The sequence below is a fragment of the Dipodomys merriami genome, unplaced genomic scaffold (genome assembly GCF_024711535.1).
Source record: "Dipodomys merriami isolate MVZ:Mamm:240054 unplaced genomic scaffold, mDipMer1.0.p SCAF_49, whole genome shotgun sequence".
Classification (NCBI taxonomy): Eukaryota; Metazoa; Chordata; class Mammalia; order Rodentia; family Heteromyidae; genus Dipodomys; species Dipodomys merriami.
This window is the reverse complement of record NW_027206057.1, coordinates 7,614,664-7,634,069: the sequence shown is the minus strand read 5'-3', so window position 1 is coordinate 7,634,069 and position 19,406 is coordinate 7,614,664. Positions and strand designations below refer to the sequence as shown.

The window sequence follows — 19,406 nt, the reverse complement described above, 5'->3', positions numbered from 1 at the left end:
TTACCCCACCCTTTTATCTACTACGTCCCTGTATTTGAAGTGTATTTCTTGAAACACAAATACACACTTTATTTGATCCTATCTCACAATTTATACCTTTTAATTGCTATGTTTGTAAAATATAATGTGATTTGATTATAGTTTAAAGAAAAACATTCTGCTATTTTTGTTTTTTTATCTGCTTACCAATTTTTGGTCTACTGTCTTTTGGACTAATTGAATATCTTGTAGCTTATCATTTATTTCTTTGTTTCAGTAGCTTACAGAGGTTTAATTATAAGCTATCTTTAAATAATATTATACTACTTTGTATGTTGCATTGGTACCTTTCCCTCCTACCAAATTCATGCCATTCTTACAGTATATTTTCTTTTCATACATAGTACAAATTACGTATTACCTTATTATGTTTGTTCCAATAATTACTCTTTTAAGAGATTTTAACTTTTGCCCCTCATAGTAACAATTAGTGTTCTTCATCTCTTTGTGTAGATCCAGTTTAGCATCTAGCATCATGTTTCTTCAACCTGAAAGATTTCCTTTCACATTTTTTATATGCAGGTCTATTGGTGATGAATTCAGATTTTGAGTAGTGTTCATTTTCAAATCCTAGTATCAAATTTTAGGATTAAAACATTTACTTTCAGTTCTTTAGAGAACTTGCTCCACTGCCAACTCACTTGCATGCTTTATAATAAGCAATCTACCTGCTCTCTTTATTTCCTGTATTCAAAAGTTATCATCACTTCTTTACAAGAATCTGACTATAAGATGCCTTAGGTGGCTTCCCCCATATTTCTTGTTCTTGGGATTTATAAGTGTATATTATATTTTAGAGATTCTTATACCTAAGAATAGCATTAAAAATGAGATTTCCATTTGACCAAATGCAAATATTTATATCTTCAAATGGTTTTCTTCCTCACCTCTTTCCACTTTCATAAATATTAGACTTCTTGAAAGTACTTCACTGTTCACTGATAGTTTATTATGTAAATTATTTTCTGCTTCCTCCCTTTTTACATGATGTACAAACCATAAAATTTCATCTTATAAAAACATGCAGTTCAACAAAACTTAGAACATTCACAAAATTGAAAAACAGTTTCAATTATCTAATTCCAGAGTACTTTTATCACCCCAAAAGAAAACTTACAGCCATGACCAGTCACTCTTTAAACCTCCCAGCTTTACAAATATTAGCCAACTTTCTGTCTCCATGGATTTAGCTATACAGGAAATTTCATGAAAATTGAATCATATAATATATAGCCTTTGTTACATGTTTTCAAGGTTCTTCCATTAGCGCTCATGTATTATTAGCAATGATTTGAGCAATCTCAAAAACTCATTTTTAGTTAGACATGTTTTTTCAGAGGCTATTTAAAAACTTACCTCAAGAGGTCTAAAATCAATAGGATTTAAAAGAATATAAATCAAAATTTTAATACTGGATGATTTTTAATCTCATTCTTATATATTGCTCTATTTTTTAATTTTGTACTGTTTATTAACATTTTCCAGAGTAGAGATAATTCAGATCTTTATAGTTCTAAAGAAAGAGATAATCATCTAGTTTAAATTCTGGGAAGAACTCTAAAACCAGAATCATCTAATAAATATTGTTATGTGTATTAAGACTGACTTAAGTTCAAAATTAGTTGTTCCATTTAGTACCTCAGTGGCTTTAGGCCCTCTCACTTGTAAGATGACAGGGGTAATACTTACCATTTCTGCCTCATATCCCTTTAGTGATGCAAAAATGAATACATATATATGTATATATGGAATAGAATATCTAAACCAATACATCACCCAAATATAAGTGAACAGAATAGTGATATCTTTACAGCACTTCAAATCTAAAAGGGAGATAGACAGTTGTAGAATGTTACAATGTGCCAAAAGAACAATAAATGAAGGCTTTGTGTATTGATATTTGCTATTTATCCAGATGTAGTATCAGCATAGCAGATATTTTTTCCTCTTAAAACTCCTTTATTTTCAAACTCCAAAGCTCCTTCTTGCTCCACATCTCACTCCCTCACTAGAACAATGTACAATGGGATGAAGCAGAGGATGCTAACAACTTACTGCCAAGACAGCATGAGATGATGCAGAACTCAGACCATGTTTCAAGAATATTTATGTAGACCCTAAATGTGGACTAACAGAATAGGACTAACAGAATAATCCAGAGAAGCATCTTCCAGAGACTGGATTTGACCCTGAAAGATAGAAGCATATTCTTTAACAGTTGGACACCCTTTGGCAGTTCTTTACCCATACACACCACTAGTAAGTCATGGATTGATCCAAGTGGAATTCAAGGAGGTAAAATCAGTCATGTGGGTTTAGTGTCCATCCATGGCATCTCTTTTTCATTATGAAGAGTAGCTAGCTGACTTCATTGTTCCTCCTCTCAATATTAGGCATCATAGAGGATACAGAAAGTTTTTCAAGCCATTGTATCACCATTAGGAATTTGAGTTCGGGTACCTCCTTCCCAAGGACTAATTGTAGCATATCAGGTCTATGGAAATACCAAACCCTTTAAGATATTTTTTATGTAGTGGCCCGTTTCATCATCTTTCTCCTTTTCCAATTAATTCACAATCAAATAGAACAAGTTTTTCCATATCTTTACTCTCAGTAATGTGCAACATGAACATATTAGTGTTAAGTAGTAAGAAATAACACAGTGGCCGTAGAAGACATTTATATTTGCAAAATTACAACAATTATCTTTTCGAATTCCCCCAAATTAGCATATTTGTTAATCAAATTAATTAAGAAGCTTTTCAAAATAAAAGCAATGTTTTAAATAAATATACTCTTTCATACAATAGAACATTTAGTTCTGTTGGAGGTAATGAATCAGCATCGTACTCACATACTTTATGAAGACATTAGGGTTAAAATGATCTAAATGTGTTTATAAATGTACTCTAATTAGTCATTTGCGAGTGTTTTTGTATGTTAAAATTGTAGATGTTTTGTAATCAGTGTTTATTTATTTGGCAGTACTGCAGTTTAGCTTTGTGCTTGCTAGGCCAGTGCTATAATGTGAACCACGCCTCTGATTAGCTACTTTTTAAATCATTATAAAGATGTTATCTGACTCGCAGAATTTATATAAGCTCAACATGATGATATGATGCTGTTTGAACAGTATCTTTAAATTTGAGTTCAGTACCCAACATTACATCCAGTTAAAGCTAAGACCTTTTAGCTGTCCACATCTGTCACTGAAAACATGCTAGACTCCCCAGTTCAGGAGAATGAGACCTTTCTACAAATCCTGTAAGTTCCATGACCGAATATCATTGTCACATTAAAAATCTTAATTACTACAGAGCACTGGGTGTTTTTCAGAGACCACATGTGTAGGTATAAATACATTTCTCATCAGCTTTTCCATTGGAACCACATTTTGTAAATTACTATAGAAAACTTCCTAAAGTTTAATTTTATTTAATAAATATTTTGGAGAGCTTGCTGACTGAAGAGCGACTTTGCTGATATTTCTAGAAATTCTGATTGCTTAATTTTTCCATCACTTTTACTTCTACTGTAGTTCTTAATAGCTTTTAAATCTATAGTGAATTTATTGATACATCTATGCTTTGACAAATGTGATTTTCTTCAACTGTATGCTATGCTAAGATCTTGAAATTAAAGGACAAAGGCAGAGAAGTAAAATTAAACACAGCAACAGTTATAATAGTAAGTGCTCATTAGAATCTGATTAACAAGTCTGTCCCAAAATGATGATAAAGATACAGAAATAACAATAAATGACTAATGCAAAACAGAATGGATTTTGAACATGGTCTCCATCTCATGCTCTCTCTCTTCTCTCTCTCTCTCTCTCTCTCTCTCTCTCTCTCTCTCTCTCTCTCTCACACACACACACACACACACACACACATACACACACATACAAACTTACACAGGCATTCACATATGGATGTATACACACATCTCAATTAAAATACTGTGACTCCAAGTTTTAACTTAGATAAATTAACTACATTAAAATACTGACACTGTGAAAAAAAAGTGTTTATGTCCAACACCCTAGAGAGCGAACCACTTTTGTGAACATCTAAAAACATCCAAAAAAGAAAACAAGAATGCAAATGCAGAGTTCCTGACAAAAAGGACAGGTGAACGTGTCAGTACTGCCTGGAGCTACAGCTTCCCGTTCTCCTCGCTACTTTCCTTCTCCTCTATTGCTTCCAGGCTTCTCTTGCCCTTGGCCTCGGCACCGCTGCTGGGGGGTTTACTCAGTCCACAAGACAAGCATGCCAGCTGGATCTGCTTCATGTTTTCCAGAGCTTCGTTCTTGGCATTCTTCAGTAGGTCTCCTTGTCCCTACAAATAGGTAGAAATAGACACCAAAGAAGATAGTTACGGGTTAAATTCCCTAAGTAACATTGTTCTCTCTTTTCTGCTATGACTCAATGAGAAAACAGACCCAGACCCATAATGCACTTTTCCAGAGTTAACCCCAAGATTTGTTTTTTTAGGTATCATTGAGAGCCTGTGCTCTGTAAGCCTACGACTCCAACTTGAACCTTCCCAACTGAAGGCTGGCTGCCCTGGTGCTTCTTGTCTTGGGCAACCTTCTCATTATGCAGCTGACTTCTATCCGTAGTCTCAGACTTTTACAGTTGTGGTTCTTTCCACTGAGCCTCAGCCTTTCAAGTCTTGTGAGAAAACAAGAGAAGATGTCCGTCCTTAAAGAACTAAAACTGAAGTTAGTCTACAGTGTACAAGAGCTCACATAGCTGAACATCTCCTGTGCCGTAAATCATCCACTTCATGCTTGCTGGGCTGGTTCTTCATGGATTGAGTTAACCTCGCTGTCTTCCTCTTCATAAGCTATTACTTACTCACATTCTTGCTGTATGTTCCATCATCCTCAAGACAATGTTCCCATCTGGCTAATGGAGTCTCTAGAGATTCTAGTGGCTCAACATGTCCATCACAGCACAGAGTAGAGGAGGATGGCAAGAACACATTAGCTGTCATTTATACTCGTGCCTGAGAAAAATGATTTTCCCTGCTATTTTTATTCCAAAGATCAAGTGTGTACATTAGTACTGGCCAGGAGTTGAAGGAATAAATTGTAGAGTAGTGAGGATGTGTCTCAACAGCATAACGACAAAGAGGAAGTAGCTCTTCTCCTCTCTCTGCTCTTATTCTCACAGCAGGGCCTGAGAATGTGACCTTGAAACTGTGAAGGATAGTGGAGTTAAGCCAACTGTCGGAGGGGGCATCTATAAAGCAGAAGCTTGCTCAGAGAAAGAATAATTCACCTAATTTATGCAAACTACTCTATGATGAATTGCTACATCCCTTTAAGGAATACATTTTTCTTAGACTCTATGTAGAAGCAAGCAATTAAAAATTGCCTTGGATCTGGGTGCTGGTGGCTCACGCCTGTATTCCAAGCTACTCAGAAGGCTGAGATCTGGGGATTGTAGTTTGAAGCCAGCCAGGGCAGAAAAGTCAATAAGACTCTTATCTCTAATAATCTACTCAGTAAAAGCCTGAAGTGGCTCTGTGGCTCAAGTGGTACAGTGTTAAGTCTTGAGCATAAGAAGCTCAGGGACAGCTCCTAAGCTGTCCGGACAGACAGACACATACACAAAAAATACTTTGGAATATCTAATTCCTCGAAATCTGTGGAGGCACAAGACAATTCTATCCTATGTAAAGATGGCTAAGTCCTTGTAATAAGATCCTTTAACAATATGGGATAAGGAGCTGAGCTTTGCCTAACGTTCATGTGAAAAAAAACTTCCCTTTAGTTACTCAGCTCATGAAATAAGATTTTGAAGTAGACTTGGGGGTTGTAAGAAGCTGAGCCTGATAAGGATGAATTGCTGGCTCAAGGCTTCAACCGGACTAATGCCGGGTCTTTCCCTCCTGGCTAGGTGCCCTGCCATACACCACATGGGTTATACAGGCAAAGACGGAAACTACAGCAAAACTACAGTTTTGGTGATTAATTGGAGATAATAGTCTTATGGAGTTTTCTGCCCAGGCTAGCTTCAAGCCATGATCCTCAGATCTCAGCCTCCTGAATAGCTAGGATTACAGACTACAGCAGACTGAGGCCTGTCAGTGAAAAGATGTATTTTCTGAGGGAAAAAATAAAATAGTCACAGCATCAGCAGAATTGGGGGAGAATGTTCTTAACTCCCCAGGACATTGAAAAGTGAATTCACATTGTTTGGAAAAAGTGATTGTTAAGTAATAATACAATACACAAGGTGCTTAGTCGGTGCAAGCACTCTGCGTTGTGTATGATCACTCCTTCAGTCATCACAGCTTCCCTCTGAGGTATTTTTATTAATCTCTATTTACCCATGGAACACCCTGAAGCACAGAGTGGGCCTCACCCCCACCCCATTCCTGTAAAATGACCTGGGTGGTCACTAGTGAGCTGCAGCTAGATCAAGGGCCTATGGACTTCAGCCCTTCATTGTATGTAAATCATGTGCTCTCTTCCAAATACAATGAAGCCACCTATTCATTGTTACCCATGGCAACAACAGAGACAGGAAAGAAAATCATTGCTCATATGACAGAGACAACAGAACTTAAGAGATGGGATCCTGAGCCAGGAAAACAGGTTACAGCCAAGACCACACTGCCAGGAATAAAAGTCAGAGTATTTCCCATTGATTTAACCTGAGCCTTTTCCTCTTCCATAAAAACAATAAAAGCATTTTTCCACCTCTCTTCCCAGTTCTGAGGCAAATAAGACACATTGAAAAGTTGCTTACGATTTAAATGATCATAAGTAAACTGCTATAAAATTTGAAAAGCAGCTAACATTTTCTGTTACTATAAAAAATATCTATGTACTTTAATATTGATTTGAATAACTTGCTTAAAATCCATTTACCCCTTTGTATAACCAAAGATAAGTCTTTAAAATAAAAATCACACATCTCATCTGTTTTTAGACTTGGAAGAATTCCTTTAAAAACAAGCTGTATCAAGGTGATTATACCTACAATCATTTTCAGAGTATTACTGAGAAGTGATCTCTTTTCACTTAGTCTTAAAATTATCACTGAGCATTTTAAAGCAAATTGGTATTTGGAAATGTCATAATAAAACCCCTTGGTATAATTAATGTACACTAATTTTAAAAAAACAAGTTGGCATTCCCTAACTGTAAGAGAACAATGACATATACAAAAATAACAGGCTTGGTACTATTAATGCATAATGTTCTCACATGACTTCTACAGCAGGTTATGAAATGGATTTTAATCAGCCCAAATGCCATCTCATCCGTTCTGAGAGGTGGCATCCACGCCTAAATGCCAGACTGTGCCAGTTCTGGTGAAGTCAGTTTCTAGAAAACAATGGCCAATTGGAGAAGACAATTTGTACTAGTACACAAGCACACAACTACATCATCTCTTGATAACCCGAGAGACAACATGTGCTGGCTACAGAAAGCAGACAGAAAAAAAAAAAAAGGCCCAGAAAATCCAGAAGTTGAACTCCTAACTAACAAGGGGAAGTACAAATGAAAGGCTTTGAAAAGCTCACACTGAATTATCTGTGTAAAATTTGGTTTTCTAGTTTTAAGGAAGGAAGAATCAGGGTTATCTTTCTGTTCTGTGATTTCAGGAACCACATACGTACTTTCTTCCATGAGTCCTACTAACCAGGCCATCAGCACCAGAAAAAAAAAAAAAAAAAGAAAACAAAACTCATTCTAAGCAAATTGTAGAGAGAGGGAAGTTAGTTGGTAGCAAACCCCATCCTGGCATTCCTTTCTGGTCTGACTTTCCCATTTTATCTGTAGCAGTTTACCTTCAGCATCTAGCCAGCCTAAAAATTAATAATTGATGAATATTTTATTAAAAACACATTAAACCTTCCATACCAATTCCTTCCAATTGCACTACTGGCAGTTAAAATAAAAAATATCTAAAAATCAGGAACTTAGACTGTGAATGACTGACAATGTCAGGTTCTTCTAATAAGTGGACTGTTAACTATTACAACACTAAACAGTAGCAACCATGTATTGAAAAATTAGTGTAGTAAGCAAGTCACATATTATCTCATTAGATCATGATCATAAAAGAAAATAGGATCCTAAATGTAAATTATCCATTTGTTATATATCTTATTATCTATCTGAAGATATTTAAGAGTTTTGGGTTTTCTATTCTTATCAGAAAATGTAGTTAACCTCCACTGCTTGGAAAGAGTCATGGTTACAATCTAGCAGAGTCACTCACAAAAGATATCTGTGGCTCTACACGCATTTTTCCCATGAACTGCCCTATTCCTTGTATCTTTGTCACATGTAAAGAAAATGCATAAACTGACTCAAGAGCATACCACAAATATTTAAAGCAGCTAATTGGGACTCTGGGAACAGGCAGGACAACCCTCCAATTTACACAATGATACACATAAACAACTGAATCTCATCTCCAGGCTACTCATGTGAGTATCCCTGAGCACACAAACAGTAGCAAACTGATTTCCCAGACAGTCTTTCCAAAAATGTCTACAACCATAGTCAAGAGTCACTCATGGATAGCTCTGTCTTAAAAGTTGGCCACAGATACAACACTGGTATGAACAACTCTACATATCCCAGCTACTGTGGTAGGCTGTGCTGAACCACTACTTTTCTAGCTCAAAACACATGGTTGTATGGAATCTTGGTGTCATTTAAAGAGTTAAATGCTTTGCTCCAAAGACACAAAAACTGTTATAATCTTTTCTGTTTGATAAACAGCAACTCAAATGTTTTTATATCATGACAACTATTTTTCTCTTGAAATAATACTTCTGATAAATTACTATAGGTGAACATCCTAAAAGATGGCCTGAGAATCTTGCTCACTAGAAAGCCTAGCTGTGTAGAGAATATATGAGATATTAACATTAGTTACAAGGCATAAAGTATTGCTCACTAGGACACTGGGCATAAAATATCTTAACTGAACAAAACAGAAGTTTCTATTGTACTGCATTATCAATTCTTGATTTACTATTTTTCAATATCTTGACAACAGAATGTTTTAGGTACATTCGACTTGCCACTAAAATGATTGAATTTATCCTCAATGAACCCTCAGAATATATGGGTAAGACTGGTAGAATAGGTCTAGCCTAACAACGTTGGCTTGTTGGAGCTATGCTGTTCTGAAACTTTGAGCTCCTAACACTGCTTCTTTAAAATCATTATTATATGATCCAATTAAGTTACATAATTCTTAGAAGAAGAGAAGGATAATTGCAGTGGACATGCTTACTTAAATTTTATATAAATTTCCTCAAAATAGGTTTTGTGATTGATCTATATTAGATATGATTATTAACTACATTTAATAGAAAATTTCTGAGCCCTATGACAGCAGAACAGATGTCATTTTGGCACTAGAAAATTTAATCCTCAAGGAAATATAATTTATAGAAGGTATTTTAAAAGAATTTTAAGAATTAAATATCAAAGACTTCATGCAATGTCACACAAAGTGACAGATAACATGTTTAGCAAATGAACTGTACAAAAGGCCTTAGGATATCAGAAGTCATATTGTTACAATTCAACATAATGAAAATAAATTTGGAAAAATCATTTGGCTAATTTCTTTCTCAAACAACAACCTGGATTATTACAATAGCTTTCTAATGGGAAAATCTTGTCTAATTGAATGTTGAAGAAGTGGAAGGCATTATTAGGAACTTCACAATGATAAATAATTGCATTGTAAATGGAAAGCCTGTGTGTTAGTCGTATTTTGCAAAATAATTTATAGGAGTTCATGTTTATGTCTATATAAGTACTATATATATAGAATACTATTTATACTTATCTGAAGTGCTCGGTGTTATTTAAATGCTACTCATTAGTTTAATAATAATAAAATTATAAATAATCTAGTAGCAATCATGCTAACAGGTACTGTTAACAATGGGTATTATATGTACCACTCAATAAAACCTACTTCACTGAGATCTCTCAGTGACCAGAGCTTTAGAGAGAAGTACGAAACTTAATGTTTCAAATTCTCATTTTTAGTCCCAGCTGTAATTTGTGCTGAGACATCTACAGCTTTCCTTTGCAGGAAGAACACTGTGGTCTCTTTCAGCTGTGAAGACTTAGACTTAAAAATGTTGCTTTATTCATCTATCCATTAAACAAGGATTTATTACATATTGATTATAAGTGAGATTTTACCTTTGACATGTAGTTCTCAACCATACTGAAATCCAGAACCTTTAACTATTTTTAAGTTTCCCTTTATTAACCTGAAACAAAATTCACAGACAATATAATCTGCATATGCATTATTAAAATAATGAAAATATAGTGTCATAGTTATAAAGTAGAAATAAATGAAAAAATAACATGTATTGCAAAAAAAAAAAAATAACATGTATTGCAGTTACATAAGGAACCATAGTGAAGTAGACAGACGTTTGTACTAATATAGTACCATTACACCACACACACACACACACACAGAAATGCAGATATATAATTAAATACAGATATGATAATTATGATTATACCTATCTTGTAGACTTATCATGAGAGTAAGAAAGACAAAAAATTGGAAATCATTTGGAACAATGCTGTTGTAGCTAGCAAACTCTTGAATGTGAGCTGTTATTGTTCTATAAGCAGAAAATTAAGGGGTTTCCATAAATGCAATGTTTTTCTATCAATAACAAGAATGTTACACATAAATCTCGTGTATTTTTACCTTATAAAATGCAAGAAAGTAAAGAACACACTGGTGAAGACACACTGGTGTGGAAACAAGATACCCCAAGAATAAGAGCCAACTCTGCATCTCCACTTCCTCCTATGGAGATCTCACAATCATTCATTTGTTCTAAAAAAAAAAAAAAAAAAGGAACAACTGCACTGATGTGAATGAAGCCTTCCTTGGGGAATCCCAGAATGTGTCACCCACTGTCTGAACCAAAGCTGATTTTTCTCAGTTGTAATTTAAAGGCCACTTACAATTGCTCAGTATAAGACAGCTGTTTCATTTAAGCCAGATGAGAAAGTAAAAACAAACTTAAAGCACCATCACCAAGAGAAATGAACAACAAACATTATTTTTTTGTGACAGACCTGCTCTATTTCTGAAGATACCATACCCTCAGACAATTTCTAGGAGGTTCTCTGTCTGAGAAGCCATCTGTCTGCTTTGAGCAAATGATTGTGAGCATAATCCACTTACAGAAAATGTCAACAAAATTGTTTCAACACCACTGAGCTGAATAATAGAAAACCCCAAGCTAAACTTGACAAATACCATTCAGCTGCAAAGAGCTTATGAATTTAAGTTCCTGTGATGATACCAGTACCCGGATAATTCCTTTGTGGTCCTTTTGACAAAAGAACCATTTAGTTAGGAAGACAGAAGTCCCTGCTTGCTGGCTCCTGCCCTCTGGTCTAATTCTGTGATCATCAGCCTCTATGTCAGTAAAGCTAATAAGAAAAGACAGAAGAGTAATATCCACCTTTAGCAAGCTGACAAACGTAATGAATCGTCTTTCAAATGAAACTTGAGTAACTGGTGGGCATTCACACAACAAACCAGCCCGGTTTGCAAGTTGCAATATCTGGAATTAACTCTTCCTGGACAATAAATGATTCAGAAATCAGAATTCATACACCCACTATGATTGCCCCCAGGACAAACACTTGTTTCTTTGTTTTCATTAATTTTATAAGGTAAAAATGCACTAGCCTTGGGTGTCACATTCTTATTATTGATAGAGAAAGAGCATCAATGCAAGCCATGCACCTCAGCCAAAGCATCCTATTTCCATTTCAAAAAGATCATTTACAACTGCTTGAAAGATGTAGGTTGCAAACCCAGAAAAGAAAAAAGCTCTAGATAATGCTAATATTTGGAGAATATTTTCAAATGCATGTTTGTATTTGTTGGGTAATGTTTCCTGCTTATGTGTCTTGGATATTGTGGCTCAAATGATTAGTTATTTGATTCTTTCAAAGATAATGTCTGCAAAAAGGCCAGATCATGAATGTAAATGAAACCTCCGTGGACATCCCCACTAGGGGAAAACTGGGCCAACATGCTCCTCTCCTCAGCCCCAGAACTGTCAGCAGGCAAGGGCTGCGGTGTTTCCTGAGGCCAGGGCCTGCCCCACATCTCCAGGGTACCTTCTGCACTGTCTTCCATGCACATGCATTTGCTGTAGCTCACGGACAGCACTGAACATCCTTTTTTCATTTTTTTAAACCAAGGACATTCATTTCTTGTTATGATTTTAAAAATAATATATAAATAAATGAATAAAATAATAATAAAATGAGTAATAAACAAATAAAATGAACGTGTCCACTTTGAGAGTGCAAGGCTGACCCCTCTCCTGGTTTCAGTCACCCAGTGAGTCTGGGTCAGATAATTGGAGAGAACAAACAATTGTGAGGAAAACACTGTTAGAGGGGCAAATGTCCTATTCCTCTACCCACTAAGTCATTCATTAAAAAAAATAAATGATGTTAAAGGAAACTATCAAATGAAATATGCCATTTTTTTTTGCTAGTCCTGGAACTTGAACTCAGGGCCTGGACACTGTCCCTGAGCTTCTTTAGCTCAAGAATAGCACCTACCACTTGAGCCACAGTACCACTTCCAGTATTTTCTGTTTATGTGGTACTGAGGAATTGAACCCAGGGCTTCATGCATGCTAGGCAAGTATTCTACCTCTAAGCCACATTTCCAGCCCCATTTCTCTCTTTTTTAGTAGCAGTAGTAGTAGTAGTAGTACTAGTATTTGTACTGTTTTTTGTCTTATTTGAACTCATGATTTTGCATTTCCTAGGCAGGCTTGTGACTAGTTAAGCCATGCCTCCAGTCCCTTTTGCCATGGTTATCTTTGAGCTAGAGTTCTCCTTTTTGCCAGCTCTTTTGGACTGCAATCCTCTGATTTATGCTTCTCACTGTAGCGAAGATAACTGAGATCCACCACCACTCCCAGCTTTGTCAGATGGGATGGGGTATCACAAAGTTTTTTTGGTTTGTTTGTTCTATCCTTAGACAGGCCCGGTACTGTGATCCTCCCAATCTCTGCCTCCTGAGTAGATAAGATCACATGTTTGTGCTACCAACTCTTGGCCCACTTCTATTTCTTTGCTTGTTTGTTGGTTTATTATTCCAGTATTGTGGCTTGAACTCTGGACCTGGGCATTGTTACAGACAAGAATCTCATGACCTTACTTGCCTAAACTGCTTTGAACATCACTCCTCACATCTCTGCCTCCTTAGTAGCTAGGGTTACAGTGATGAGCTACCAGCACTTAGCACTTATTCCTTACATATAAATGAAGGATGCAGCCCACTCAGCTTCTTCAACTATGGCTGGGGGAAGATGGGTCGTTAGGACTCACTCTTACTGCTGCAACCTTCAAATCATTTGGTTATATGCCGTACCAATGGCTGCTCCAAGATTTCATTTCCTAACTCAAATGTATTTTTTAAACAATAATTTCAAGTGAACTTATTTATGACTGCAGTTGCTTTGTTTTGTTCTGTTCTTTGGGACAGGATCTTGCTCTTGACCTCAAACTGGCAATCGTATCTCTGCCTTCTACAGGTCTGCACTACCACACCCAATACACTCAAGTTTTAGATCACAAACTCAAGCCCTAGAGACTATCAAGCTGCTAACAATGTATTTGCCCCCATTTTTTGTTCATTTTAAAATGTTTTCAACCCAACAGAATGCTTAAAGACTTATCACTTGTGTTTCCCACATTGTTCATATAGTGTCACATTGGCTGAATGTGCTCAGCGACCTTGTCCATGTATGTTCATTCTCCCTAAATCTCACTGTGTATGTTATGAAAACAAGGAACTGCATACAACCACAATACTATTACCCCCAACGACATTTATATTCACTCAGAATATACATGCATACTAAATTAGTCCAAGTGTCCCATATACTTTGTTCACATTTTTTTTTTTTGATCCAGTCATGGGGCCTGAACTCTGGGCCTGGGCACTGTCCTTCAGCTCTTCAGCTCAAGGCTAGTGCTCTACCACTTGAGCCACAGCGCCACTTCCTGCTTTTTTCTTTTTGCTTATGTGGTACTGAGGAATTGAACCCAGGGCCTCAGGCATGCAAGGCAAGCACTCTACCACTGAGCCACTTTCCCAGCCACTGATCACATTATTTTTAATCTGACCTCTAATCAGGGGGCTCAAGCATCACTAGCATATCTGTCAATAATGACCCAGTTCTGTGGTGTCAGTGTAAATGCCTGGTAAACACTGGGGCACAGCAGGGAAGGTCACCACTGGAAAGGCCTCCATTTCCCAGCCTTGCTCCTGCTGCCTTCATGGAACATACATCATTAAGCCATCATAGACACGTGCCGCAAGATTTCTAAATGTCAAATGCTATCATTCTCCCATTTCTACTGTTGAGTAAACTTTATAAATACTAATACCTTGAAAATGTCACCATACAAGCCAGGTCATAGCACATCTAAAACAATACCAGCACTTAAGAGACTGAGAGGCAGAAGGATTATAAATCTGAGGGCATCACAGGCAACAGAGAAAGAAGACCCTATCTCAAAAAAAAAAAAAGTCACCACATATTCATGACATACACCTAACAGCTCCCTAATGGGGAGAAGGAAGCTAGCAGCTAGCAATGAGAAAGAGCATTTCTACTCAACTCCCATTCAACACCATTAGCAGACAGTGCTTCTTAGAACTTGAGTAAGTGAACCAAAGTACAAAAATAAATCTTACTTTAAATGACCACTCTGTGTGTGTGTGTGTGTGTATGTGTGTGTGTGTGTGTAGAGGGAGAAGGAGGAAGAGAGAGAAAAGGAAGGGGAAGAATGAGTGGGAGGGAGAAAGAGAAGGTAGACAGACAGACAGACAGATGGATGGAGGTAGGACACAAGTATGAAAATCCACTAACTTTTTCTCCCAAAGATTCTACTGTCCCCTACGGCCTGTCTGACCCTATAAACTGTAAACAACCCAGCCTGCGAGGCTGCTGGTTGGTCTATTCGGTGGCTCTTCCTCTCTCCTTGAAGTCACGCCCAGTCCTACACAAAGAATCCCCAGCAAGTCTCTTCCCTGGAGCTCATGCAAGTGTATGTGCCGTGGGAGAGGGTGAGGATGTGGGGGGAATGTATCTTAAATGAGAAATGACAATCTTGTTACAGTTCCAGGCACATCATTTGACTGGTTAAGCTCAACATTAAAATGGATTCATGTTTCGTCCCAGTCAAAGTTTCCTAGGCCTTTTATAGAGGAAAACAGTAGGGAAGACACAGGAAAAGCAGGGTTGTGGTTGATGTGGGAATTGGGGAAAAGGATTATTTCATGTCTGCATTGTCTGTGTGACCTTGGGAACAGCTTTAACTCGTATGAACTGCAGTTTCTTATCTACTGAACATCAAGATTCAATGAGACCTTCCTCAAGTTCACTTTACACACTGAAAAGTTTAAAATGGCTGTGTTAAGCTTTATCATTTAGCTGTGTTAAGTAAGAAAGACTGTCTAGCAGGAAGAAGACAAGGAAGCAATGGAGTTGCTATGACCACAAGAGCAGGGTCCGGCAGAACACACAGTACACCAGACCCTGTACCTGAGCAAACGCCTTGCAGTGCTGGGTGTAGCGCCCCCTGCAGGCTGGAGAGAATCCAGGTGCCTCTGAGGATCTGGAGGGAGCTCCATGAGGCTGGGACAGTGCCTGAAGAAGAAGCCGTGAGATGATCTGAACAGGAGGAGGGGCTCGGGAGACAGGTCCCCAGGAACTGCGCAGCCTCTTTTGAGAAGGAGACATGCATGTCCTCAGTAGGACACTTGGGAGGCTGTAGAAAGAGCCAGAAAGGTCACGCAACTGCTAAGCTGTCGAAGAGGGCAGCAGTGGGGGAGACTGCAGGGACTTTTCACAAACTTGAGGGAAACAAGCAGGACTATGAGATGGTAGCCATGCCAAGGGAGGTCTCTTGGGGAGATGTTGACCCAACAGTCCCTGGGAACTGACTGCAGGAAGAGGAACAGAGCTCACCCTCCAGATTCTGGATAACTCTAGGTCATCATGAATTTTCAAGAAGGTGTGCAAGATGTGTCCCTGGGCCAACAGGAGATACTGCAAAAGGTGAGGGCAGTTTAAGACATGTTGACCTTGGAAAGGCACCAGAGCCAAAGATACATATTTAGGACTGACAGTACAGAGAGGGCAATCAAACTCTTTACCCAGACAGTTATCATCCAGACAGAAGGGATGGGGAGGAGGGAATAGGAAGAGATGGCCTTGGCTAGAATCCTGAGTACTGCCCACATTTAATTCAAATTAAAGGAAAGGGAATCTGCAAAGGATTCTGGGAAGAAAGAGTAGAAAAGGAGGAAGAAAACAAGAGAGTGCCCTGTCTCTGGAGTGTAGGGAGCCCCGAGCAGTGTTGCTGGAAGGAGGCAGCGATTAGCGTGCTGAGATCTACAGTAAGATAAAAGCTGAAGAGTGTTTATGACAGTTCAGACAAGGGGTTCTGGTGACCTTGGTGAGAGTGATTTAATAGAGTGTCTGGGGAACAAAACAGATTAAAGCTGGCTAAGGAGTGAGTGGGAGATAAGGAAGTAGATTCACCAAGTCGAAACAACCTTGTTAAAAAGTTTGGCAATAGGCAGGGGGAGAGAGGAGGGAGAGTAGCTAGATGGGGGCTGAAGTCTCTCCTAAGAGTCTCTTCATATAAGTATTACACACATAAATTCAGTTAATCTGAACAATGAATTGTGGAAGTAAAAGACACAACATACGAAATAACCAGAAGCTTCTACTTCTGGGATGGACTGTCCTTCAAAACTTGCTCTTCTTACTATCCCAGTAGTTAATTTTTCTCCTTACCTCAGAAACCCTGTATCCATGTCAATGTAAAATTTAGTTAAAAGTAAATATATAAGACACATTAATCGAATATACGTAGATCTACCAAAACTTAATTGAAAGCAGGCTTTATTAGGTTCCAAGCAAAACTACCTTCAGATAATGGAGATTCTCACATTGTCCAGCAGGTGGCGTCTCTGTGTTGGGCTTAGAAAAGGAGCGCTTGTCTAACGACAGCATGTGTTCCAATAGTTAAAAATGGACTGGTAAACACCATTTGCCTTACCCTTCTTGGGGTACTGATTTGTACCTCACTAAATATAGGTTTGTAAAAGTGATCACAAGTAAATTCCAATAATTTACGCAGTCATCAAAATCCATTGATGTATCATGAACCTGAATTATTAAATATTTAAATTCTTTTTTTTTCTTTTTTTTTAAATTTAATTTTATTTTATTTGTGAACATACTGTACAGAGGAGTTACAATTACATGGGCAGGATAATGCGTACATTTCTTACCAAGCATTGCAGCCTCCTCCTTTGTTTACCCTTCACATCCCTTCCCAGCCTCCCCCCTCCCCCCCAAATATTTAAATTCTAAGTGAACCCTTTATACACAAATTTTCAGTTGGAAAATGTCGCTTTTTAGCAAAAACATTTGAAACTGTCATGCTTCTGCAAAGGTAGAACACTTATCTAGATACCTGCTTTCCCAATTTGGTGAATGGAGGAAAAAATGGTTAGTTATAAAAAAAAGTCCAGTAAAGTATCATTATACCTGCTATTTGGAGAATGCATAACTTTATCCCTAGTATGAGGGAAAGCACACTGAGGCTATGAAATGTTCTCATTGTGCATGTGTATTCACAGTAAGGGAAGTCTGTGCACTAATGCGCAGCTGGGAAGGTCCACCTATAGATTCTTCCCTTTGTTCTTCACCCACCACGTTACCTGAAATGCAAACTAACAGCAGAGCAGATAGAGGAGAGACAAGAGGAAAGACTAAGTACACAGATGTCAACAGATATACACAAGGACCACACACACACACACACACACACACACACACACACACACACACACACACACCACTAGTTAGTCCAGTTTTCCCTGCAATCTACTCAGGAAAAGGTTATATCATTCTTAAGTCCAAATGGGAAACAGATCAGTGCTAAAGTAGGGATGGCTCCTTCCTACACAGGAGGGGCCAAAACCCACAGTCCTGGCTCAGGACAGTTTATTTGATCTCTATGTCTTTCCTCACATTCTGAAAAGTTGGGGAGAGGGAAAAAAAAATCTCAAAATTTGACCACCTCAGAAGGACAAAAAGCCTCTTTTTCCTCTCTGTCTGTCTGTCTCTCTCCCTCCCTTCCTCCCCTCCCCCTCCCCCAGCTCTCTGTGGGCTAGTACTGAACCTTGAGCTCAGGGCCTCCTACTCTCACTTGGTTGTTTTGCTCAAGGCCAGGATTCTGTCATTGAAGCCACACTTCCACTTCAAGCTTTATGGTAGTTAGTCACCTTGTCTGGCCTGGTTGGCTTCAAATCTCCATCCTTAGACATCAGCTTCCTGAATAGTTAGGATGACAGGCATAAGCCACCAGTGCCTGGCAGGGAAGATCTCTCTAAGAGCAGCATAGATCTATAATTGTAGTTATAGTCCTTGCTCAGAGACATATCTAGCTAAGTCCTATAGATTGTGGAGGAAGTGCAGTGAGGGGCAGGACAATACAGTGTCCTGCACAGTCTCAAGAGATAGGAGTAAATCTGTGATATCTGAAGAATCACAGAGGGATACCAAGGCCTGAGAAGAGGGTGTAAGAGGAAACAAATGGATACTAGGAGAAAAGACCTATTAAACAAGAGGGAGCAAACACACCAGAAACCAAACCCATGGGTTTTATATACCTACAAGGAATTTTAAGAACTGTGTTACTCTAGAGATTTGAGAGGCTATATTCATTCCTCTAAGGACAACATTTGTTCATTGATATTTAGATACTGTACATGGTCAAGTTGGCTAATGTGCTTTAAGTGAAAACTCACACCCATGTATTTAAACCCTAAAACATTCTAAACAGTGTTCTCAGCAGGATCCCTGGGGCTGCTCTACTTACTCACCTTTCATATTTGTTTATTCAAGTACCCTTGCTGACACCTGCCAAAGGATGTTTTCAGTACTAGGGAGAAACAGATGGGCTATGGTGGCTGTCAGTGACCATCCACAGGCGACCTTTAGGTGTGGCAGCAAAACAAATCTCCTGCCATGGCATATTACTTTTTATAATCCTCAGCTTCGGGTTGCGTGTTTAAATGAAGTCTCACACTAAGGTCAACTTCAAGGGTATTAAACAAGCACAGCTGATGTTCTTATTCTGCACCCACAGTCTTTCCTTTGTTCTCTTGGACTTGGAAAACCTGGAGATAAGCTGTACTGAAGTCAAGTTTCATTTGCTTAGCTGTAGAAGGCTTATAGATTTTAAAGTAAAAGACCTCAAGATTCCTCCT

At 38.1% G+C, this 19,406-nt stretch overlaps 1 protein-coding gene across 8 annotated transcripts in view; it reads right to left on the bottom strand.

Moving 5' to 3' along the window:
* Window positions 1–2,621: 2,621 nt before the first annotated feature.
* The window catches only part of Plcl1 (phospholipase C like 1 (inactive)), a 365,678-nt gene continuing 348,893 nt past the window's right edge, over window positions 2,622–19,406 (bottom strand). For all 8 annotated transcript variants that reach the window (XM_069995731.1, XM_069995727.1, XM_069995728.1 and 5 more), the window contains one exon: window positions 2,622–4,377. In XM_069995731.1, the coding sequence (XP_069851832.1) occupies window positions 4,195–4,377 (183 nt within the window). In that variant the 3' untranslated portion in view covers window positions 2,622–4,194. The remainder of the gene's footprint in view (window positions 4,378–19,406) is intronic.